At 35.1% G+C, this 25,475-nt stretch overlaps 2 protein-coding genes across 3 annotated transcripts; one reads left to right on the forward strand and one right to left on the reverse strand.

Moving 5' to 3' along the window:
- The first annotated feature begins 437 nt into the window (after positions 1 to 437).
- LOC132112884 (pro-opiomelanocortin-1) lies at positions 438 to 2,338 on the forward strand. The gene is made up of 2 exons (XM_059520596.1): positions 438 to 579; positions 1,627 to 2,338. The coding sequence occupies exons 1-2, from the start codon at positions 442 to 444 to the stop codon at positions 2,155 to 2,157; spliced, it is 669 nt and encodes a 222-aa protein (XP_059376579.1). The 5' UTR covers positions 438 to 441; the 3' UTR covers positions 2,158 to 2,338.
- A 1,992-nt stretch (positions 2,339 to 4,330) lies between these two features.
- Positions 4,331 to 24,434, reverse strand: LOC132112885 (protein EFR3 homolog B-like). Of its 2 annotated transcripts, none has more exons than XM_059520598.1 (22): positions 24,314 to 24,434; positions 17,031 to 17,107; positions 15,987 to 16,114; positions 15,717 to 15,867; positions 13,081 to 13,202; positions 11,548 to 11,697; positions 10,959 to 11,084; positions 9,767 to 9,845; positions 9,413 to 9,548; positions 8,457 to 8,618; positions 8,089 to 8,200; positions 7,873 to 7,924; positions 7,566 to 7,738; positions 6,978 to 7,215; positions 6,595 to 6,723; positions 6,419 to 6,486; positions 5,949 to 6,076; positions 5,667 to 5,758; positions 5,530 to 5,578; positions 4,855 to 4,961; positions 4,668 to 4,717; positions 4,331 to 4,480 (listed from the first exon to the last, which is right to left on the reverse strand). In XM_059520598.1, exons 1-22 carry the CDS (start codon positions 24,417 to 24,419, stop codon positions 4,381 to 4,383), a joined length of 2,535 nt encoding a protein of 844 aa, XP_059376581.1. In that variant the 5' UTR covers positions 24,420 to 24,434; the 3' UTR covers positions 4,331 to 4,380. The 2 variants fall into 2 exon arrangements, with proteins under 2 accessions (XP_059376581.1, XP_059376580.1); XM_059520597.1 differs by lacking the exon at positions 24,314 to 24,434 and adding an exon at positions 23,157 to 23,497.
- Between the last annotated feature and the right edge of the window lie 1,041 nt (positions 24,435 to 25,475).

Consider the following 25,475-nt stretch of genomic DNA (forward strand, 5'->3'; position numbering starts at 1 on the left):
GGTTTCCTACCTGCACCACCCATTAAAAGTGACAGAGTTTGGTGGCCTTGGGGAATTGACGCACAGGTAGCTTATAAAAGATGACTAGATGAGGGTCTCAGACATCAGAGACAAGCAAACGCACACATAACCAGACAGATCAGAGATCATCAGAGAGAAAAACTTCTTCTACGGTCGTCTCACTTCTTTCTGCATAACAGGTGGGTAAAAAAAAAATCACCACTGAGGTTCAGCTTTACATATTTTCAATTTTTGCAATTTCTGATAATTCACATATTCATGTTTATTAATATAAAGCATTATTTCACAGACATGCATTCTGTTCACAATGTTTTCTGAAATGAAATAATGCATTGCATAACTGTATGCCTTTAATGTGATCGAGTATGCATAAATGTTAATATTGCTATTTAATTAATATTGGCATGAATCATATCAGACATGGTGAGGGGAGTGAGGATGCTGTGTCCTGCTTGGCTCTTGGCTCTGGCTGTTCTGTGTGCGGGTGGATCTGAAGTCAGAGCTCAGTGTTGGGAGGACGCCCGCTGCAGAGACCTCACCACTGATGAGAACATCTTGGTGAGTTACAATATACCTTTCACACATGACTGCTTAGCTGCTAATGTTTGTTCTTTCAGCTCAATCTGCAAGTTAGCTCACTAGTACAATTATCTTATTGATTAATAGTGAGACTAACATCATGATTGCTAATTGTTTAGGATTAGGCATTTGAACAAACCACAACCCTGAATGAGAACTCAATTCATGTGGCTTGCTGAGAAGTGGTGTGCAGTTATATATATATATATACAGTTACGGGTTAGGGTTATTTTTTTTTTTTTTTTTTTTTTTTTTTTACATGCCCATATTATGCTAATTTACAAGCTAATTTACACCTTACCTGAAGAAAAAAAAATCATGTCTCTTTAAAGCTCACCAAGCCCAATCTGCTCTGATTGGTCAGTTGTTTAGACCATGTGCCAAAAATGCATAGACAGTAAAAGAAAGCAGAAACGTAAGATCCCTTACCATAATTGAGTTCATTCAGCTAGCAAGACTCCATAAGCAGCTTTAGCAGTATTTTACCCAGTTACCGAAAGTACATACAAGTTTTGTTTGTTTTTTTTTTAACTTAAATTTTTTTTATTTGCTTACCCAGCTGTTCTTTGCAGGCATACCGTAGCAGTCAGTAGGTGGGATTATGCAAATGTTTAACACTGTGCAGTAGTTACAGAAATAATGACAGGACTACCAAACATTTTGTGTAAGCGTTTCTTGTCGAAGAAATGAACTACATTTAGAGTGGTCCATTTACATGCACAAACAGCTGTATTACTCACTAAAAAAAAGGTTAAAAAAAAAATCAAAAATCAAAACATAATAAGTGCCCTTTAAACAGCTTCTCTGATTGATCTGATTTCTCATATTTTATGCTTAGATTACCAAAAGGTTTTATTAAATAAAATTTCGAAATAAAGTTTCGAAAACTGGTAGTGTGCAGGATTTTTCCCTCATGACGCTATTTAAAAACCTCTCATGCTGCACAGCAACACCACAACATTCTCTCTCTTTTTTTTTTTCTTAATGTAAAACTCTCTAGTTTCTTCTTCGTTTGCTCTTCCCAAGGACTGCATACAGCTATGCAGATCTGATCTGACAGATGAAACCCCTGTCTACCCTGGAGAAAGCCATTTGCAGCCTCCCTCTGAGCTGGAGCAAACCGAGGTCCTCGCACCCCTGTCCCCAGCGGCCCTCGCTCCTGCTGAGCAAATGGACCCCGGGTCCAGCCCTCGGCATGAGCTCAAGCGCTCCTACTCCATGGAGCATTTCCGCTGGGGAAAGCCAGTGGGTCGCAAGCGCAGGCCTATCAAGGTGTACACCAACGGCGTGGAGGAGGAATCTGCCGAGACTCTTCCAGCTGAGATGAGGCGTGAGCTGACCACCAACGAGGTCGACTATCCTCAAGAGGAGGGTGCTTTAAACCAGCAGGATAAGAAGGATGGCTCCTACAAAATGAACCATTTCCGCTGGAGTGGCCCGCCTGCTAGCAAGCGCTATGGAGGCTTTATGAAGTCCTGGGACGAGCGCAGTCAGAAACCCCTTCTCACGCTCTTCAAAAACGTCATAAACAAAGAGCACCAGAAGAAGGACCAGTGAGGGGGTTTTAATGGGAGAATTGGATAGGGGATTGTTTTTAATATACTTTCTTCCCAGCAATCTTATCATGCATAGTAAACAAAAAGAGGGTGGTTGGTGTTACCAGTAGCACTTAATTCTTGATGCTTAGAGTTTATTCACATTGTATTCAACAATAAATTCTGAATTCTGTACATAGAAATGCTGTGGTGATTCAATACTGGATTAGAGGCTATAGAAGCATTTTAGATTATTCACTGAAATGTATTATACTGTAAATTTTGAAAATGTGACGATTGTTTCAAGCAGAAACAAACAAAACGATTCATTTCTGAGAAACAAGCATTCGTTAGAATCATTCAGACGTATGTGCGGTTGCCAATAAAGCTATAAACACAGGTCAGACTTTGAATTCATAAAAGTAGTCTTTAATTTATATTCTTATTATTCACACCACATATGTACATCACTTATTGATTTCATGTATGCAAACATTCACAGAACACAGTTCTGAAGTCTCATGATCCTTTTACAGTGGCGGCACCTAAACACATAACAGGAACTAAGTTGACTTATTACGGTCCACAGTGTTGTAATGATCCCACTTTAATGAAAAAATGGTAAAAGCACAGACAAAACACCCAGTGCATGCAGCAGCTGACAAGGGAAGCCTAAACTCTGATATTTCATACATGCAAAATCACCTCACATGTAAGCAGTCTAGAATATTCCATCATAGCCATATAAACAGAGAAGATAATACTGATTTGTTTTTATGCTTGCAAATAAATTCAAGGTATCCCCAAAGATAAAATACCAGAACATGTAAACGTCCATGTTTTTATGTGGAACCGGAACAATATGACATGACAACAGATTACACACCATAAAAGATTAAATTTAAAGTATCATAAAGTGTATTTTCCAGCATACACCACATTTACACAGTGAGCATTAAAGTGCTGTGGGACAACAATATCTTGATGTAAACCTGAAATTATTTACAAATGTAAGTAAAATAAAGGACTCGTCACTCTACAAGTGTCAAATAAAACACAAATCATGGTAAAAAAAGGTCGATAATTGATCCCTTTAGACTCTAAGTAGGGGTTTTACCTTTTTAGGGTAAGGTTTTTACCTCTGTAGCTTTTTCCTTTTAATTCTGCAGGCAAAATGCCATTATCTCAACAGGAATCCATGAACGAGAGTTTCCTGTGAGGTGGCATGAGTCGGCCAACAGGAAGCTGTTTGGTTTAAGAGAATATAGCAAACTGTCATTTCAATACGAATTTATACAATCTGGAATTTCACATCAGAGCAAAAGATTTCCCCTAGCAGATTTGGTAAAATGAGTTCAAATTGGTTACGCAAATTCACAGAAATCTGCTTGGTTCGAAAGTGATTTCTGTGTGTACTGTGCTTTATACATTGTGACACCATTGCCAGTAAACAATGGACTTTTTTTGCCTGTGAAATTTAGCTAATTTCACCAATTCTAACATTAAAGTTACGGGAAAAAAAAACAATTTAAGCAATCAAACATTATGCAAATAAAAACCCTTCACGTATGAAACTGCATCAGCAAGAGTATAATTAATAATGATAAAGGTCTGTAACACATTCGTTTCTTATCATATCATTAAGCCATCAGTTCTGACTAAGTTTCTGAACTAGAAACTTAGTATTTGCTGTATTTTTAGAGTAGAGTTTTTACTTTTCAATTCAATAATTATTGCTTTAAATACAACTGTTATTGCAGCATGTAGAGACGATTTAAACATGCAAACAATGCTTGTATTTAGCTAAACTGTCCATACCCACATGTTGAAAAAAATGTTTTTGGAAACACATTTGGGACATTCTAGGACAAATGTTCTTAACTTAAGATACAAAATTTAAGGCAGCTTTACTATTTAGTTGTATAAGAAAACTAATTACAAGAGACTGCACACACTTACCCTAACCATGAAAACCTCATTCTGCTCTCTACGCTCTTAAACAACATACGATCATTTGTCGATAAATTCTGTCCTTCACGTCTAGACTAAGTGCATATTTAAACAACATATAGCATATTCTCTTGGTTTGTTTGTCTTTGTTGCCATAAATAGACTTCAGGATAAAGTACAGCCATAATCCTTATCTAAGTTCTGATATTATACTAGAGAACGTAGTTTAGAAGAAACTGAGTGATAAAAGTGCGATGAAAACAGCTGTGTATGGTGACTAGGGCTCCGGGGTCTCTCAATATACACAGAGGTCTGGAAACTTCATTTCATAGACTGGTATGGAGTGGCTCCGGCCGTGACCATTCCCAACAGAGCCAGATGGACTCGGTGGAGGCCTATCCAACAGAGAGAGAGAAAGAGAGATGGAACAAGTGTCAGTTACATGAGAGAGAGAATAGAACCTTTTTTCCACTGTAGTGGTTTCCTACTCTATGTATTTTATATGGTTGTTGCATAATATATTCATACTTACAAAAAAATGTAATGTCATAGAAAACAGTTTTATCGTTTTGTATTATGTACCTGATTGTGATTTCGAAGACTTGGTTGAGTTTACTCTGCAACAGTGAAGCCTAGAGAGAAACAGTAAAGGTGGAGGGTTCATGCAAAATGAAAAAAAAGAAAGGAACAGATGTAGGAGCTGAACAGAAGAGCTGTGCTTTTCGATGATAACATTAGAATGTGTACGCTTGCTAGGCATTGGACTCACCCTCGCCCCACAGTGGGCTGCTATCTCCTCAAACGGGGCGGTCTGAAACCTCTCCACCACCTGCCTTCTGCGCTCTCTCTCCAGCTCCTCCACATTCACGCTGTCTCCTGAACAAACACAAATACAGAGGATTCTGTGCTAACTGACAAAATACAGTATAGAAAATGTCTAAAAAATTATCTCAAAATTGTTTTCATTTAAGTTCAAATTTAGAGATATTACTAGTAACAATTTTTTTTTTACTTTGAATTACTGAATAAGGATTATTTTAAATAATATTATAGAAAGATCATTAATCAGAGTGACAGTTCTGTAGCAGTACTGTAATATAAATAATAATATAATATAAAAAAATGACACTAACTTAAGTATACTGTGTATATTAAATATATGCATGTACAGTATGTGTGTGTATTTATACATATATATATATATATATATATACATACACAGTACACACATATATTATGTAAAACGAACTTTTATTTTGGATGATTAATCGCGATTAAGTGATTTGACAGCACTAGTAACAATGGAACTTTTAATGAATTCAATGTATCCTTGCTGAGTAAAAGTATTATTTACTTTTTTTTTTAAATCCTACTGACCCCAAACTTTGGAACAGTAGTGTATATACAATTTTAATGCAAGTAGACTTTCAAATGTAAGACTTACCAATGGCTTGTTTAAGAGTTTCAAACGTTATCTGCTCTGCTGTGGATCTCTGTAAAGACACTGAACATAGATTAAACACACACACACACACACACACACATATACACACACGTGTGATGAAGATTAGGATGGTTTACCTGCTCTTTCTCTGGACTGTTTCTAGACTCCATCTCTAACTGCAGGGAGATGGTGTCTCCAATACTCTTCCTCTTAGACAGTCTGTCTTCATCTGCGTTAGTTACAATAATAATATTTTTTTAATGCACTGTATTATGAAGAACTCATGAAAAGAACTCAGCTGTACTACAACATTTAAATGTGAAATGCCCTCACTTTATGTGTCTCATGAAAACACACTGTATCAAGAAAGGCAAAACTATGACAGGACATCCTGTTTCAGTTCATGCTGAGGGTCAGACCTGTGATCTGTGGGATGTATGGAGTGGCCAGTCTCTCTGTGTTGTATCCGCTGCCACCCAGCATCTCTGCTATCTTAGCCTGCAAAAACAGCACCTCTCCTTCCACCTTCTCCAACTTCTCTGGGATCCTGAAAGAGAAAGAGGCTAAAGCTATTCTTCTGCTTTATACAGAGGAGGTAGTAGAAACCAGTTGGACAAGAGGTCTCTGACTGTTTTGTGGGTTTAATGACTTTAATAATCATTTGCTCAGAACATCACAGCTGAAAATGATCTTACACTGAACCGAAAGACACTGAACTGCATAAAAAACTGTACAGTATGTTCTCAACTCAGTAAATATATTTGTAGGAACTGAGAACTACATGTTTCTGTAGGTTTGTTAGTGTGAACTATGACATAAAAGCTGTGTCTCTCATAATGGTGAGAAGAACATTATGATATTTTGAACAGTCTAAAGAAGTGTTGCTTACTTTGAGCTCTCAACAAGAACATCCTCTGGCAGCAGGAAAGGGACAGATTTCTTTCTCGATGCAATCACCTGTGTGTAGAAACAGACTGATAGATAGGTCTATAGAAACAGTAAATAGATAGACATGTGGATTGATGGACAGACAGACAGACAGACAGATAGATAGATAGTGCTCACCTCATGGACATGTTGGCAGAAGGTGGGCACAGTGGTCAGCTGACTGATGAGGTTCAGGTACACAGCTGACAGAGCGTGGATGGCACAGCGGTTGTATGCAGGAAGAGCCTCTTCAGTCAAGGCCAGGTCCTGAGGAAGAGGACGCATCAGGGGAAATGAAAAAAGGCTGAGAACTATTGTTATTGTATTGATAGACACTTTTGTGACGTGTCTGTAAGACAAATACTTGAGTATAATGTAAAGAGATGATGCTGAAGTAAAAGTTGACTTATGTTGGCTTTTTAAATTTGTATTATATATATAATTATGATGAGCCTATGTCCTCACTGGCATATTTAACCAACCCCACAGTCATGTAGATATCACAGAGGTGAGAGAAACACCTGTAATGCCAAAGCCAGTCGGATCAGGTCCACCACCACCTCCTCATTGGCCAGCTCCACACAGATCAACCCCAGCAGCGTATACAGAGACTCAAAGTGCCGCTGGACGCTGCTCTCCTCTTTGCAGGCCAGGTAAATGTGGCGGTACAGCCTCTGGCTGTGTTTCTTCATGAACAGGTTATCCTGCCTTGAGCACTTGTCTAATTTCAACTTCAGTACTGAGATATCTGAGATAATTCTGTTGAAAACAATAGAAAAATGTATTGTAATAAATCAAAGCTCAAGGACCTACTGTAGCAAAACACTTTGTGAAATTAAATAATATCCATATATAATAAGTGGAATGCATACTGTGAAATTTATGATAACAAAAATACATTTTTAACCACTAACTAATCAAAAGCTAACATGGTATGTATTAACTATCTTTAAGGGCAGTTTGGCCACATTTTAACACAACTTCATGCATTACAATACAGAGGTAAATGTAAAATGTGACAGGTACACTGTAAAAAATATTTAGACATTTTTTATTTTCCTAAATCGTAGATTGTTAGAGTTTTTTTCAAGAGTGTTAGCGACCCCAACCTGACAGGGGAGAATTTGTGCCGGTTGTCATGGCGATCAATGATGCTGATGAGGATGTCAAGAACAAGTAGACGGATCTCTGCGTCCTCCATCAGCGTGAAGGACAAGAGCGGGTCCAGGAATGAGGTGGGAAGTGCCGTCAAAATGTTTGTAGACTGGAATCCTGCTGTTACCTAAATGAGAAACGGATAGACTGACGTTTCAAGGCACACAAGACCATCAACTGTGGATCTCGTGAAACAGCAGGGGGAGTAAATGGTCTCTGCATCTCACAGCGGGAGATCATGACTGACACAAACAAGCTCACCTGCAGCAGAGACTTCAGCAGCATAATCTGGATCATCCTGCTGCCCTCAACCCTGAAATCAGAAACAGACACTTATTGACAAAATACAATATTCTTGCAATGCTAGCATTTATCTTATTAAACGCTAGCGTTTAATTTGCATTTCATCTTGGGCCAGCAGAAAATACATTGTAAACATGTCTAATTGATAAAGTCTAGGTTGTAACCCTGTCTCACCCGGTGTTGGCCGACCCCAGAGCTGGATACATGCCTGGCACAGGAATTTTACCAATGATGAACAGCATGACTTCTGAGCGTTGGTAGGTGGGCAATGTGTTTGCAAATGTGCCTGTGAACAAAGAAAGATAAGTAAGGAATCATGCACAGTATCTATCTAACCATCTATCTATTTAAAAGACTTAAATGCTGAGATAAAATTTTGTTATAATTTAAAGAGTGAAAATGTGGGTTGAAATTAAACTGAGCAAAGCTATGTAGAAAATGATTTGTCTGAGCCAAGCCAATTATTAGCCACAGTCGTTTTATAAAAATACTTGACTGCCACGAATGTCAGATTCACTCACAAACATTCATTGTTCACCCACCAATAGTTTTGATGACAGCTTCTTGGAGTTGTCTCTCCTCGTGTACTTTAATGACCTTGGAGCCCAGGTTTGCAAAAGAGTCGTAGGTTCCTGTGAGCTCATAGTCCACACTGAGCCTGAGCTGCTTCAGTAGAGTATTAAACACTTCCAGTACTGTGGGTCCTGTGGAGAGGGACGGCACAGAGCCAAAACTAAATAAACCAGGATAGTTCTGCCAAAACTTAGAATTCGGACATTAATTACTCGCCCTCATGTCGTTTAAAACCTGTAAGACCTTCGTTCTTCTTTGGAACACAAATTAAGATATTTTTGATGAAATCCGAGAGTTTTCTGATCCTACATAGAAAGCAACACAACTGACACATTCAAGGCCTTGAAAGGTAGTAAGGACATTGTTAAAATAGTCCATGTGACATCAGTGGTTCAACCATAATTTTATGAGGCTACAAGAATAGTTTTTGTGCCCCCCCCCCCCAAAAAAAAAGATTGAAAATTTCTTTTCTTCCGTGTCAACAAAAAGTATTCTCATAGCTTCATGAAATTCTCATAGCTTCCTGAAGTAGCATGGACTGTTTTAACAAAGTCCTTACTACCTTTCTGTGTCTTAAACTTGTCAGTTTTGTTGCTGTCTATGCAGGGTCAGAAAACTCTCACAATTCATCAAAAATATCTTGTTCCAAAGATCTTGATGACCTGATGGTGAGTAATTAATGACAAAATTATCATTTTTGGGTAAACTATGCCTTTAAGGAACATTGTCGATGTGTCTGATTTCTACTGAACATATAACCACTTGAGACATATGAAATAAGCAATGTGTATATCACTTTTTATCTGAAAGAAAAAAGTAATGAACAAATATGGACAAAAGTGTTTTCAGAAATAAATCCTTTGAAATGCTCGTCTTATGAAATGGTTTTAGTGCTCCCTCTGGTGGTGTAAAGGTGGTCTGTTACCTATGGATCCACTGGCCTCTATGACAGCTGCCTCTGAGATCACCTCCACTATCCCAGCACGCACTTGGGCTGAACTCTTACTGTTGGCATCCAAATGGCCCAACAGCTGCTGAATCACCAGATGTGAATGTTGGGACTGTCAACAGAACCGTAGATGAGTTAATATCACAGTAACACACTACTGTTCTGAGACTTTCAAAGCTGCAATATTTTAAAGATATTTCAAGATGTCCCCAGACAATACATAATTATTTACTGGCAAACAGCCATTATCTACAATGCAAGTGTGCCTTGCATTGTATTTTGTGTCTGACACTTTTACAATCAAATTTCAGCACAGTTGTTTGTACCTACCTGTATAGAGTACATAATGATTTTGAAACAGCGCACTGCAAATGTTTTGCTCTCCCAGAGTGAATGGTTATCAAGATGCCTGGAAATATACATGTGAATTAATGATTAGCTACAGCAAACAGAACTAGAGCAGCAAACAGCAGACAAAAAAAAATAAAAAATACACTGGCACAACAGACACTACAGTTACAGTTACTTTTACAGTTACAGTTACTGTGAAGTATGTTTTAGGCTAACAATGAGGACAATTTGTTTTAATCTTTCCAATGCTTCATTTCTGTAGTGCCCCCAGTGAAAAATAAATATAATAAAATGCATTTGCAAAACATATATTTCATCCTGCAATTGTACTTTTAGTATACTTAAAGTCTCAAATTTCTTACTTAATGCACTTTCACTGTGCAGAAGTAGTATTGAGGTCCAACTAAAGATATATTGAAGTATATTTGATTGCGTTAAAGTTCATCATCCAATCCTCATCAACTGTGACATTAAAACATATTTTAGGCTTAACACAAGAAATGTGCATTGTGAACAAGTATTACTCTAAATAAAGTTAAATTATAACTTTTACATCTGTAAATCTCAAATTATTTGTTAGTAAATATGTTAACAGATTTTAATACTACTTAGTATGAAATACATACAATTTTAAATATATTACTTTTTTTCTTCATTTCTACTGGGGTATAACATAAACCCTCATCCTGACATTCTACAATGACATAAATTAATTTATATGTATAAATGGAAACCTCTGCTGAGGTCAGGTATTAATAATTCATCCACGCATCCATGTCATTATTCCACTTACACCCTACCAAGTTTGAAGTTGGTAAGATAAAAAAGTAATATAGTGAAATATTATAACACCTTTTTTATTTCTTTAAAAATCTTACTCTCTCAAAACTTTTCAGTGGTAGTGTATGTGCATTGTTTTGCATAAATTATAATAAGTAGTCAGTCAATTATTAACAGCTGCATGATCAATAAAGTCACCATAATCTGGATTCATATTATTGTCAAATGCATGTAACTTATTCATTAAAAATAAAATGAATAATAATAAAAAAAGTTAATTGTTTAAATATACATCTCGTATAACTACTTGTATAAAATGAACTAAAAAGAAAAGAAATGTGTCTCTGTGCCGCCCTCTTGTGGTTGATCGAAGTAGTGCATAAACACTCACATGAGCACAGGTTTCACAGCGTTCTTGATGTTGTCGTAGGCCGCTCGTCCTAGCAGCTCTCGAAAGCATCTCTCTGTTAGTTCCACTGGACTCTCCTTCTCCTTCTCTGTCTCTGGAGAAGGAGACCTATCAATAAGAATCAAAAACAGAAAACAAACATAAACCACGGCTGATCAATAGGCCGATTGTTGTTGGCAGTGCTGTTACTTGTGGTCAGTTATTTCATTTATTACAGTAGATGTGAAGAGTTTTATGGTTCTGAGTTCACTGCACGGTTCAATTCAGATTTCGTGGTCTGCCTCTGCTCCTCAGGGCTTTGGGTTTATTAGGTTTACAGGCAGTACAGCAGCTTCTAGAATAAATGACTTTCTTATTACACTTGAGAGTCTGACACCTCAGTTGTAGTGAGTCTACTGTTATATCACACAGTTTTCATTAGCATTCGATTAGGAGTTCATTAGCTTAATCACACAGACTGGCAAAAGGCTATTAGCAAGACACTGTTTCTCTGAAGGAAAATTCACATTTCCATTAGACTAAAAGTGTCCATGTCTCTTCATGTGTATATGCGTGTAAGTGTGTTTCAGACCTCTCTATGCCTTCTTCCTGTTGGAGGTTGAACAAGAGAGATGGCACGATTTTGTCCATGTGTTGGGGGTCCCAAATATTTGCCTGCAGTTCATCATTGACAGTTTTCCTCACCACCCCCTGAAGACCCCTGATCCCTGCCATACGAATCCTTACACACACACACACACACACACACACACACACACACACACACACACACACACACACACACACACACACACACACACACACAACCCAAACAGACATTTATAAGACATGTGGATTTATATATATATATATATATATATATATATTGCTATGTTTATTAATGTGCACTACATGGTGCAGTTCACCCCCTGATGTATGAATTATTAAATCCAAAAGGAAAAAAAAAAATCCTTTTAGATCAAAAGCAGAATATATCTTTTCTAATCTTGTTCTACTCTATCCCTAAGCAGAAAATATTAAATTCTATCAGTATCTGAGGCAAATCTCACCCACACACACTCTCATGCAGGCACGTGCACATACTCGTGCATATCCTTTTTGAATATTCCTATTGCTCTATTTCTTCAAAGCCTTAATGTTCACAGTAAGTCATCATTATGGATAATAGTTTAATTATGAACATTATTATATGCAATATTATTATTATTCATAATATAAATTGTACTTTTATCTATTATAATATATTTAATTTCAAGTTAATGTTGCACATATGTTGTCTTAATAAAAAACACCATGACGTTTCATGATAACAGTCACTTAAAAATATAAATACAAATTTTTAACAAAAACTATTAAACTAAAAGCGATGCATAATTGTCAGTAAAGCATAAATGAAATGATTAAGAACCAGTTAAGATATTGGCACTAAAAAAAATCATGCCATGATTTATTATTATCTATAGCATCTTATTTTACCATATTTTCAAAATGCATTTAACATGTTTATAATCGCCATAAATATGATCATTGTAAAAAACAGTTACATTTATTAAGTTTGTGATTAAACATGGCTAGCAGTGGAGAAAGTAATATTCAATTAGTTAAAATTAGATTAAAAGGATGTTTTAATGATAAAAATAAACCTGTTTTTTTTATTCCTTTTATCAATACTATTACAGAAATGAAACAGAAAACCTGTTTCATTTGCTTTATGTAGAACTGACATTATCTAGTAATTATTTAGCATGGGGACCAATTCGCACTATTAATTAGCTGCTTATTAGCATGCCTATGACATATTGGCTGTTTATTAGTACTTATAAAGCACATATTAATGAGGCATGACCATATCCTACCCCTTTCCTAAACCTAACAACTACCTTACAAACTATTCATAATAATAAGCAGTAATAAGGAGTTTATTGAGGAAAAAGTGGTAGTCAACTGTTAGTTAATAGTGAGAACTGAACTTTAATATAAAGTGTGACTTATTATGCTTAAAACTGTATAATCCAAAAAACAAGGAGGAACTATATTTTCAGCATTCATAATTTTAGGATGTTAAAATCTCCCTCTGTTTGAAATACGAGAAAGAGGTGCTCACTTTGTGCGAATATCTGGATCCTCATAACTGGAATGGCACATCTCACTGAAGCGTGACACAAAGAAATCGTAGCTACGATGGTATGATGCCGTGTCCTCCTCTATGTTCGCAAACTTCACAAACTTAAAGAGAAAGAGCAGAAAAATAGAGATAGTTTGATTACACTTGATATTAGGTGGCCTTAACTACTGTGTACTAACAGAACAAGATCATGGATTTCTTGGAAAACTACACTCCTACATTTCCTGCTAATGAGTTTCAGGGGTCGAGGTATGGTTAGCTAAGGCTTGGGTTACAGTTGGGTGTTTAACTGTTATTACAATGCACCAACATGTATGTACATAATATCTTTGTTTGTTTGTTTTGCATTGTATCACAAATTGTAAATGCAAAAAGATTTAAATGGGAAGAGAAACATTTCCCATTTTGTCAAAGACTGCACATCCAGTGAAACTCTACATTATTTTTGTGCATCTTCACCTGTTATTCTATAGAAGCTAATCAGGCAAATCCAACATGGACAGGTTGTGTGTGACATGGCTTTGTCTTCAAAAAACATGAAAATAATTACTGAAAATATGACACTGTTTCATTAAATAAATGCAGTCCTGAAGCAAAAGCAGTTGAGAACCACTACTGTAAGGTATCCTGATCTGTACTTATGCAGTTAATGTACATTACAGTACAACAGATTAGGATCTTCCTGATTAGGATATCTGAAGATTTGAGATTAGCAGTGGTTATCCAGTGTGCTACTACTGACCACACTAAAGTAGCACACCAACACAAAACCTACAGAGTAGCGTCAACCCAGATGAAAACTAAACATTCGCACAGCTTTCAACATTTGTGGGCACCACGCTGTAAGCCCTGCCCCATCTGGCCTCTATCTCTGAAAGTAATCTCTTTTTAATCTTTAAGCCCTTATATTTCAGAAGCATCAGATGTGAGCCGTTTTGAAGTTGAGAGCTCTCTACAGTATATTGCCATAAGCATATGAGTTGGGCTAGGCAGTGGAAAGCTTTCAGGGACTGTGTTGAGGTTTCACATTACTGTACAGAAGATAAATTCATTTTTGTTTTGAAAGCTTGTCAAGTCAAATGAAATAACATTAGCTGGAATGGGTCTATACTGAATGAAGATGGCCTGTATAGTTCAGGTAAATGGAAAGTAATGGAACAAGTGCAATATGTAAATACAGAAGTAATAAAAAAGTACAACACATTTGAAAATGTTTAGTTCAGATTTAAAACATACAATAAATGTTTAGAAAAAAAAACAGCCAAAATAATGTAATTCTAGTATTAAATACTATTGTATTATTCTTAAAGTAAAAAAGTGATGCCTATGTAGCTGTAGCCTCATCTTCTTTATTAGGGATTTTTATACAAATTTTAATATACATTTTATATAAATATATATTTTTTTAAATACAGTTTTAAATAGTTTTTTTTCATTTAATGATTACAACGATGTTCACGATGGATTAAATTTAAATTTACTTTTGTGTTTTAATTTATAATCTACATATTAGTGCTGTCAAACTATTAATCCTGATTAAATGCATCCAAAATAAAAGTTTTATATATATATATATATATATATATATATATATATATATATATATATATATATATATATATATATATATATGCAGGCGTACAGTATATATTTTGAAGATATTTACATGTATATATTTATATTCATATAATTTATATTTTATATAAATATATTTAATATACAAAGATGATTTTTCTGAAACATATACATGCATGTGTGTGTATATATATATATATATATATATATATATTATATATATATATATATATATATATATATATATTATATATATATATATATATATATATATATATATATATATATATATATATATGTACAGTACACACATATATTCTGTAAACAAAAACTTTTATTTTGGATGTGATTAATCGTTGGACAGCACTACTACAGTACATATATAGTATATAGAAAGATCAAAATAGCAACATTTATTTTAAATAGAAATCTTTTGAAACATCACTTTTGTACAATTTAATGCACCCTTGCTGAGGATGCATTTTATTCTAAGACTACACAAAGAATGAAAATTCTGCCATGTCATCACAGGTATAAATTACATTTTAAAATATTTTGAAATAATATAAAAAAATTGTTAATTAATTTTATATATAAAAAATTAATTAAAAAAAATTCTGTATATATATATATATATATATATATATTCTTTATTTGTGACTGAAGTGAACAAGAGTGAAAGCAGCACTTTATTTAGGAGATGTGACACTGTGGGGATTTGATTGGAAAGGAGGGCTTTATATTTAATATAGTTTGGATTTGCTTGATTGAGGCGAAGCTAAAATGTTACAGCTTTGCTCTCTGTGTAATCAAGCGGTCTGAGCTTTTGAAACTTCTTAGTTTTGGTCTGATCCTCCGAGATCACTGCAAGACTGACACCTGAACCCATGGTGTTGATGCAGCAGTGTACTGCAGAGACACCCGACTCAAGCTAGATTTATCAAGTGATCATTTCCACATGGCGTTTTAAATCTGTAACTACATCAATAGGGGCTGTAAGTGAATTTCACTAGAGAGTAAAGGCAGTAGATTTCACTCACTGAGTTAGTGCCCAGAATCTGTAAATTGGGTTTGTCTGCTTCGAGCAGCTTGCGCACCATAGTAAGGAAACTTTCCACAAAAAGGTTTATACTCTGACAGTGACAGGCCATCAGCAGCTGGTCCAATGCCTCCATCGCAATACAAACATACCTGTGAGACATACACAAACATGACACTGCCCAGTGATGATAACAGATTATTATAGCAGGTATAAATCACAGAGCCAGACAGAAACAATCACTGCATTTTCTTCCACTTTTTGTTTATACCCATATCTATGCCGGGCAACGTCTCTGGACAGTCTCTCTGACAGGTAGGCACCGATACGGTCAAGTTTCTCCGGAGCAGACAAGGCGTAAAAAGTGAGCTTCTCCATGTTAGCTTTCACCAAACCATCCTTTACAAAAAAACACAAGACAGGCAGACAGAGAGCAAGAGAACATTGAAAAGAGGCCTATTAGAGAAAGACATTAGAAGAAGAATTAACCACAAAATCATTTTCAACTTTCTCTCCCCAAAAAGAAACTTCCATTGATGATTTATCTTCTATTCTGAGTCTAATGCAGATCCTAATACATTATTCAGAAGACAGAGAGATTCTAACAATTTTCATTTTTGTGCTTCAACCTCACATGGTGCAATATGTGACGAGGGGTTCTTTATAAAATTAGGCTTTTATTTGTAACCTGTTATATAGTTTGCATTAAATTATCAGTGCATTTTTTCATTTTACTCTTTTTAAATTATTTTATAGTATTACCATATATAACACCTATCTTTTTTCTTCTTCTTCCAAATATTACAACATTTGATAAACATTGTTAGTGCAATTTAAACTTTTCTGATAAACATCATTCCAAAACTGTGAAAAGGAAATACAGATTTTAAGTACATTTCACAAGATAATAAATTCAGTCTCTCTTTTAAAAAATTATTCTGTGTAATTAAGCATTTAAATTTACTAGCATTTCTTTTTTTTTCTTCTTTTTTTTAGATTACTAAGCAAGCTAAACTGGAAAATATGTGAGTTGTAAGAAATTAACCACAAAAAAACACACTTTTTAAAATACCTTTTGTAAATTCTTTTTATTTTCTCTCATATTTTCCGAATCCTAGCATGAAAATCCCTGAAACAGACAACTTGTCTGTTAAATCAGGCAGTCAGGTGAGCATGAGTGGCTCTAAAACTAATGAACGTCACCAATGAAAGCCCATGTCTACATCACTGCATTGATCACTTATGACTGAGAGCCACTAGAAACCTAGTGAAGCATCCCTTTGTCTGGCTTAGCTTTTATTTCATCTGACCTTACCTCAGGGTCCTCAGGAAAGATGTTATCCACCAGCCTCTTATAACGGGGTCTCAGGGCCCCACAGCATCCACAAACACCTGACACAATGGGAGACAGTCAGTTAGAAATAATACATGCGAAGTCAAAGGAAGTTCAGAAGGTTATCTCTCCAGACTCCTATGTTTAACTCATCTCCGGGATGTAGGGCAGTATTGATTAAGAGTCGTTGTAATTATACTCAATGTGAGGTTTATTTATTGCATCGACACATTAAATGAATTAGACCTGTGTTTTGTAATCTAGTAAGTGAGGCCAGTGGATTCAGGGGAAAGGCATTAATCTGTGTTTAGGAAACGTCTGCAGCTTGGTGTGCCAGTTAAATGGATTTGAAAAGAATCTGTTGAAAGTATTTAGAATTGTTTTGGCTTTAAACCGGCACTTGAAAGCCCATAAAAGGCTTATACAGACATATAAAGGGACACATTGTAAAAAAAGGTAAAAAGGATCATTTATCAGTTGTCAATAATTTGATGCAAATGATTTCAGGACAATAATAATATTTGAATTTTAAAATAAGATTGAATATGTAACATTAGTTACTGTTTTATGTAATATGAACTATCAATGAACAACATTATTTTAATATAGTTTAATCAGTGGTATTTTAGTATTATTTTTTATTACTTTTATAATATTTATTAATATTTTAAATTAGCTTTTATTTTTCTGTTAACATTTAAATACAAATTTTATTTTTTATTTTATTTTTGTCATTTTTATGTATTATTATTTCTATTTCATTTTCATTTTTTTTTTTAATTTTAGGACTTAAACATATTTATTTCATTTAATTACCAATGTAACATTTTTACGTTTTTCATCTGATATTTAAATTTTATTTCAGCTTAATTTCAATGACTGAAAATGATTTTAATAGTTTTAGTTAATAATAGCAACACTGAGATAACCTTGACTATAGCATTGTATCAATATACTCCAATATACCCCATCTTTCCATTTTAAACAACTTTTTTATATAATTTTATTGTAATGAGTTCATATAAACTGAAAGAGACTACATGGAATATGTATATTGTACACTGTAAAAAATGACTGTGATTTTAACGGTAAAAAACTGTGAAAATGCTACAGTACAAATCTGTTTACTGGTTAACGGAAAAACCGTAAACTTACGTTCCCAGAATTCTCTGCGTTGCATTTCAAATTTTGTTTGAATTTGATGTTTTTTCTTTTAAATAACTATGTTTCTTCTTAATTTTTTCTCATCTGTTATGTTTATTAGGTTTGTATGTTACATAAACTGTTGTTAAATTAATGTTTATTGCATATTTCAGTTTAATGAGTCTCACCATGATGGTGTTTAGTGCTTGTGTGAATGACACCGTGCACCTTCAATATATCTTATTATTTAAAAGCTGCTTGCGATGGGCTTTGTTTCACGACGTGACTCTCTCATCACCACCTGCTTTTGGTGGTTACCAGTGTAATACAAAGGTACAAAACAGATTTCAGTGCTTCAATAAGTTTCGAATATTAATATTATATCAATTAAATTATGGTATTAAATTATGGTATTACACTGTAAATATAAAGTAAAACCGTTAAACCTACAACAGTGTAACTGTATTTTTTACGGTTTTACCGTATTTTTACGGTATAATTCTGGCAACCACACCTGCCAGTTTTTTACCGTATATTTTACGGAATTTTTTTAACAGTGTATATATGTATGTTATTATATGTAATTACATGAATATGTAATATACAGTAGTTCTCATATGTGTTTGTCATACTGCAGTGCTATTTAAGCATCCTGTGGGAAAGTAAAATATGATTAAAATTGTTGAAACTGACCAGTCACTGCATCTAAAATACACTTTTCCTTATACAATCATAACATAAAATACTGATGCTTGTCAACTACCCAATTAAAACTCCACAAGCATGGTTTTTCAGACACACACAAACCCCCTTCTCGGTGGATGAGTCAGAAGCAGCACCTTGGCAGGACCCCTGGGAAGGACAAGGCTGTTTACACCACTACCATAGTGAAAGAGCTTCGTCATGGAGGAAAGTAAACAAAGCAGAGCAGGTGGAGCGATCAGACAGCAGCTCTCAGCCACCCACACAAAACTGACAAAGGCAACAAATATTAAGGATCATATCATACACGAATAACACCATATGACCAATATGAGCAACATAGTGTGTATAGAACGATATGATAGAGCAGACAGATGTTAAACTACCTGTCCTATATCTATCAGTAAGATAGAGCATCAGTCTACAAAACTCACTCAACTTTGTTTTTCAAATGCAACACAAGGTAGACGTAGGTTTATTGACTCAAGCCTGCTGTCCGACTAGCTATTGTCAATCTGCCGTTTACTGAGATCATGATTGGCAATTCTGCAGTAATTGGATGGACAGGAGAGGAGCTGGAGTGTGAGTCACACACTGGCACACCTGCTAGTGTTCTGACACTTCAGCGTGACACCTCTACACCTAAAGCAGCTGAAGCAAAAGCAAAAGAAAAAACCCTGACAGTCGACACTGAATATTTCCACCCACACACTCAAGACTGCATTAGATTCTCTTATGCTCTCGCCGTTTCTATGGAAGCGTATGGGTAGCAATATTCAATTTGGGATGTAATATGCAAAAGGACAATGCAATATGTAAAATGACAATGCATTTCTGTATTTACATTTACATTTTCCAATACATTTGTGCAATGTTTGGTGCAAAATGAAAATGAAATTACATAATTTTCATTTGCCATTTCATACACCAGTTTTAATATGTAAAATGAAAACTAATTTGAACGCTTTATAAATTGCAAAATTAAAATGAAAATGTATTACAGAAATGATTAGATATGTATAACATGTTCAAGCAAAAACTGTGGCAAAATGATCATTTAAATGCTATTTTTCTTAAATGCATTAACACTCACAGTCAAGACACTTACGATTGCATTTTCATTCAGTTTCCATTTTCATTCAAATGTATAATGTTAATCCGATGTAGCTGGGCACATAATGAATGTATCAAAATTCAATGTGCACATTGAAAATGCATTCCGAGCCGATCACGTGTCCGCCCCCTCCCGCCATGTCAATCACTGCGTGAACAAGGCGGGGCTTGCAGAATGTCAGAGACTCAAATCTCAAGAAGAGGATTCAAGTGAGAGAACATGGACAAGACAGTTGGTCCGTGTACGTTTTGATCATTTCGGTTTATGGCTTCAATATTTTCATTCGCACTTTGTGGGCGGAGCTGAAACGCTGCTTTCATCTGATTGGTCGAATCGCTCCACCTTCAACTCGGTCTTTTCATTCTTTCAGGCAGAATAAGAGTCAGTGCGAGTGAAGCACTGTAATGTCTGAAACTACACTCACTGTTAATTAGCATAATATTTTAATCAGATGTAGCTGGGCACATAATTCGTGCTGCTGAGACCTGCAAATTATTTCTAGGTTGTAGTATTGTATGAGTATTGTCCCACTGATAAATACAGTGCAAATAGTTCTGTCTCTTTGGATAAAAGTGAAGTGGAAATAAAAATCAATAATAGACTGAACAGTTCCATGTCTGTAACATTTACCACTCTCATATTTTAAGTCATAAGGCACTAGGTATGTGTGTGTGACATTAATAAATAATTGTAAAAATGTATATATATATATATATATATATATATATATATATATACACAGTACAGTACAAACCAAAAGTTTGGAAACATTACTATTTTTAATGTTTTTGAAAGAAGTTTCTTCTGTTCAGAATCAAGCTCCATACAAGATGAGCATTCCTTCAACATAATCATAAGTAAAGCAAGAGGTAAATATTAAGATCATAAATCCGAGCTCCAAACGCAAGCTTCATGGACTGCTTTACTAGTACTGTATTAGCTACATTTATAAAACGCAAGCGCTTTGGCATTTTGTTTCTCAGACAGGGTGGTAAATATAACCTTCACAGTTCCCCATGGTTTACAACCCTCATAATTCTCTGATGGCTGTGTACTCACCTCTATCATTCACCTGGCACAATCTACTAACACTGGCCAAAATACTGTATCTGCTTTTAGCTTTAGTATTTTAACTCGCTATATCAGAACGCTACATTTGATGACAGTGTTAATAAATAAATGTATAATGTTATGCTCAAGAAGCACGAACGACTAAATAATTTATGTCAGGAGTGTAGCATCATCACTAGGGAAGTAAGTACATACTTTGTTGCCAAGAACAACTGTATACACACATCTGCAATCTGCATTTGCTGCAAAACAAAGGCTATAGCTGGCACAGTGACAAAGACATTGTCATAATAAAGAACTAGTTGTGCTCGGATGTACTAATAGGGCTTATATGATATCCTCCAAGCTGGCAGGGATACTAGAAGACATCCAGCTTTAATAGGGCTTTGTTAAGAAATTACATAACACACAACTCACTATGCATGTGAATGCATGTCCATGTTATGGTGGCTACAGTATGGAAAATCAATCTTTCCGAAACACAAAACTCAGACTCCGGTTACGGTTTCTCTCGTCATGTCACGGTCACTCTAAATACAGTTCTCCTGAATTGTTGGAGCATCATGAAATGACAGCTATATTTAGCACATCAGCTTCACAGATGCCATATCCCTTCAGATTGGCCAAAACAGGACACACTATCAAAGACACTCACTCTCATATTGACGTGTCACAGGGAAAAAAACTGAACTACAGAGAGGGAACTTCATTCTAGGCCATATAATGTAGTCTATTCATTTACTTCTTTAACTTCTTTTACTTCCATGAGCATCTAGTTAATCTAAAAATATTATTTGCATACCCAGGACTCTGTATGAGAATGAAGTTCTTAGTTAAAATGTTTCAGTAATGCTATTAAAACATTACACATTATGCCCCAAAACAGTAAATCTAAATAACACACAGTGAGGTCCAAATCTCTGAAAAAGTATTGAAAATCGAGGATTCAAAATATAATTTACTGGTTATAATTTAAATATATCTGTAATGGCAGTGCTGAATTTTCAACATCATTACTCAAGTCTTCAGTGTCACATGATCATTTAGAAATCATTCTAATATACTGATTAGGTATTTAAGAAATATTTCTCATTATTATCAACTTATATCAATTATAACTTAATGCCGTTGTGGAAACCATGATACATTTTTTTTCAGAATTCTTTAATAAACAGAAAGCTGAAAATAACAGCTTTTAATTGAAAAAATAAAATAAAAATAAAAGTGTGACCAATTTAATACATCCTTTTTAAATGAAAGCATTTAAATTCCTTAATAAAAAAAATTAAAAAAAATCTTCCTCCCCCTAAATTTTTGGATTGGTAACATATGGGATTCTAGGCCACAAATCCATATATTTGTAACATTGACCATGTGAAATGATTTTCAAATATTTTTTTGGTCAATTCAATTAGATTTGTTATACTAGTCAACCATAAAAAATATTCACATGTTATGTCATTGCTGATTAACTAATCTTTTGAAGTCTTTAAGTAAAAAAGGCATAGCTTGACATAAAAGGCATAGCATACATAACTGACTTGATTCATCCTTCTCTCGAAAAGCTGATTTACCTGGCATGAGCGGAAAAACTTGAGTGAAATAGTCAAGCTGTTAAAAATATAATCGATCTGGTTTTGAAGCGTAAAAGCCAGTCGCACATCTCTAAGGCATCTACGCTGTATGATATCAAAGTCGCAGTCGCATGCATGCTGGTCAGAGAAAATAATATGAATACAGCAGGAAATATAATATGTGTACATGAAAATGTACAGATAATGTAAATAACTGAACGTTGCAGTAGATCTGTGTGTTTTAGTAGTGCGTGTTTGAGTATTTGGTGCAAAGCAGTGTGGATGAACCTAGGTCGGTGATACCTGAAATGAAAGATGAAATTAAATATGCACAATAAATAGAGCAGAGCTGCAATACTGCATGCAATCTGTTGCTTCAGCATCATTCTGCTGTCACAGCCATAATCTCCTGTGATGCACATGAATCTTTCCTTCCTAAAACACAGGCAGGGAATTACCATCTACTGTATACACATAATCATGCACTCACACAATCGCCCTTACCGTACATTGATGGAAAACCTGATGAAATTCTCTGTTCTTTGCCTGCAGCCTCTTTCTCTATCACATAGCCAGGGAGAGAGGGAGAGAGAGAAACACACACGCTCACAGACACTCAGTCACACATGCACGCTCTCATACGGCGCATGTGACTAGGCTCAAATGACCTTGGATTTTCCAAACAGCACGGCACAGCTTTCCCTCTATCAGGAACAATGCTGTTTTAAAACAGTTCTGCACACACGCACACGAATACACACTCACACACGCTCCTGCACACATGCAGCCCCTCCTCAGCAAAGATGAACACATTCACACACCTCCTGACCATTCAACAATGAGAGAGGCAGAGGGGGAGGGAGATGAGGAGGGCGTTAGAGCAATGGAGAGGGTGCAGACACAGGATGAGAGAGGGAAGGAATTAATTGGTGCAGCCATGCGTCAATCAACTAGAACCCCGCCTCCAGTTGCCCATCCTCTCTAGTAGTATTTGATTTTCTAGTTATTTTTATTTTATTTTTAATAGTAGTTATTTTTGCTGTTATGTTTCCATAATGAATAAAACATTCTTGATATCTTTTAACTGCTATAAAAAGAGTCTAATAAAAAACTGATTTTGTTTAGAGACTTTAATATTACATTTGATTTAAAAAGGAATGTTGTGTACATCAGAAGAACAAAATTCCACTTTATCTAATTAATTTAAATGTGTGGTTCTTTTGCTTATACTATTTTTAACCACGTGAAATTATATTAATAAATCTTTATTTAAATAAATAAATAATCCATATCTACAGTATAGTATACTGTGTGTTTTCTACCCTGGGCTGATTAGAGAAGCTCTAGCGTCTGATCCAAGGCATGTGAAATGGCTCAGTGTTAATCTGACCATGTTTCAGCTTTAGACACAAAACTGTGAATTATATATGAAAACATAGAGCTGGTTGAATTATAGCAGCATATTACCAAACACCATTTACTATTTTTTTGCAGTTGTTAAATGTTGTACGAGCATTCTTAGATCAAAAATTCATGGATCAAATTCAGAATCAGGCTATTTCAAAACATCAAATGTAAATAAAGTGCTCATGTGTATAAATGAAAACAATAGCATGTAAAAACAACAAAAACAGAAATACATGGTGAAGAAATGTGCTTACCACCTCCAACCTGATGGTCTACCAGAGTACTGCAATCCAAGAGGAGTCGTCTTGGATTTGGCAAATCTGGGAGACTTGAAAAAATTGGAAAACATGGAAGTGGCATCTTCTCGCTATACTAATGTGAATAATATATACTCCTATAATCGAACTTATACTATATCTGAATCCTTTTTGGAAAGCATGGGAGTCCTGGACTACTAGTTTTGGACCTGTAAACTTTCATGTTAATGAGAGCCTCCCTCCCTCCCTCGATCCATGCCTGTTGGTTTGTTGCACTCTCTCTCCATCCCATTGTGACTCACTTGGCCCAGAGTTCCAGTAGCTTTTTATATTCCTCTTGTTGACTATAGATCTTATTTTAGGACATTAAATTTACTGTCAATTTTCCTAACCGACACCGCGAATTGCTCGATTTCCGCGAATCGGTTCTTCTAAACAATTCGTTTTATAGAACCGGTTCTAAAATAATAATAATAATAATACTAAATCACTCTAAAAACATTACAATAAAGCCATTTGTAATCACATATTCTGTTAATGCTTGTTTTATTAAGTGTGTTTAATGTGTCCGAGTTTGCACTTATATTAAACACTAAACACTTGGCTGAAAATATTCTGAACGATTTAAAAATATATATGCGATATTAAAAAACAACTCGTATGCACATTTTTATGATCAAACAACCATACCGGTACCTTCAAATCGTAAGCACAAAATCAGCTTTAAAAGTAATTAACCTAACTTAATTGTCAAATTTTCGGTTCACTAAAATTCCTCGTATTCAGTTTACTCTTCTTTTCTGGACACATTACGAGTCGGACATGTTAGAAAGAGTTTTTAATTCAGTCATGAAACATTCAACACCGATAGGTTCTATCATGATTTGTGAGTCGGTTCAACTGATTCATCCTTTTCAAAGTAATGATTCATTCACGAATCGGACACTGTCGAATCTGTGTATGCTGTATGTGCTGTCGCCATAGAAACCTTAATCTGTTTGCGGTTTTTATTACATAGATTATGCTTATTTATCATAATTGCCGTTAACTTCTTTAACGTAAAATGCGGTTTTAAAACCACGTGTTTATATTTTTATATTTATGTATATGGTACAAAGCTTTGCTGAATCTGTTGTTTTTAATCGTGTACGTTAAACAA

This window comes from Carassius carassius, chromosome 32, assembly GCF_963082965.1.
Source record: "Carassius carassius chromosome 32, fCarCar2.1, whole genome shotgun sequence".
NCBI lineage: Eukaryota > Metazoa > Chordata > Actinopteri > Cypriniformes > Cyprinidae > Carassius > Carassius carassius.

Coding starts and splice junctions, on each gene's coding strand:
- LOC132112885 (XM_059520598.1), bottom strand. CDS start 24,419: ATGCCACTTCCATGTTTTCCAATTTTTTCAAGTCTCCCAGATTTGCCA. Junction 16,115..17,030: donor TCTTTCCTGAGGACCCTGAG/GTAAGGTCAGAT, acceptor TTTTTTGTAAAG/GATGGTTTGGTGAAAGCTAA. Junction 6,077..6,418: donor GTTCTTGTTGAGAGCTCAAA/GTAAGCAACACT, acceptor TTTCTCTTTCAG/GATCCCAGAGAAGTTGGAGA.
- LOC132112884 (XM_059520596.1), top strand. CDS start 442: ATGGTGAGGGGAGTGAGGATGCTGTGTCCTGCTTGGCTCTTGGCTCTG. Junction 580..1,626: donor CCACTGATGAGAACATCTTG/GTGAGTTACAAT, acceptor GCTCTTCCCAAG/GACTGCATACAGCTATGCAG.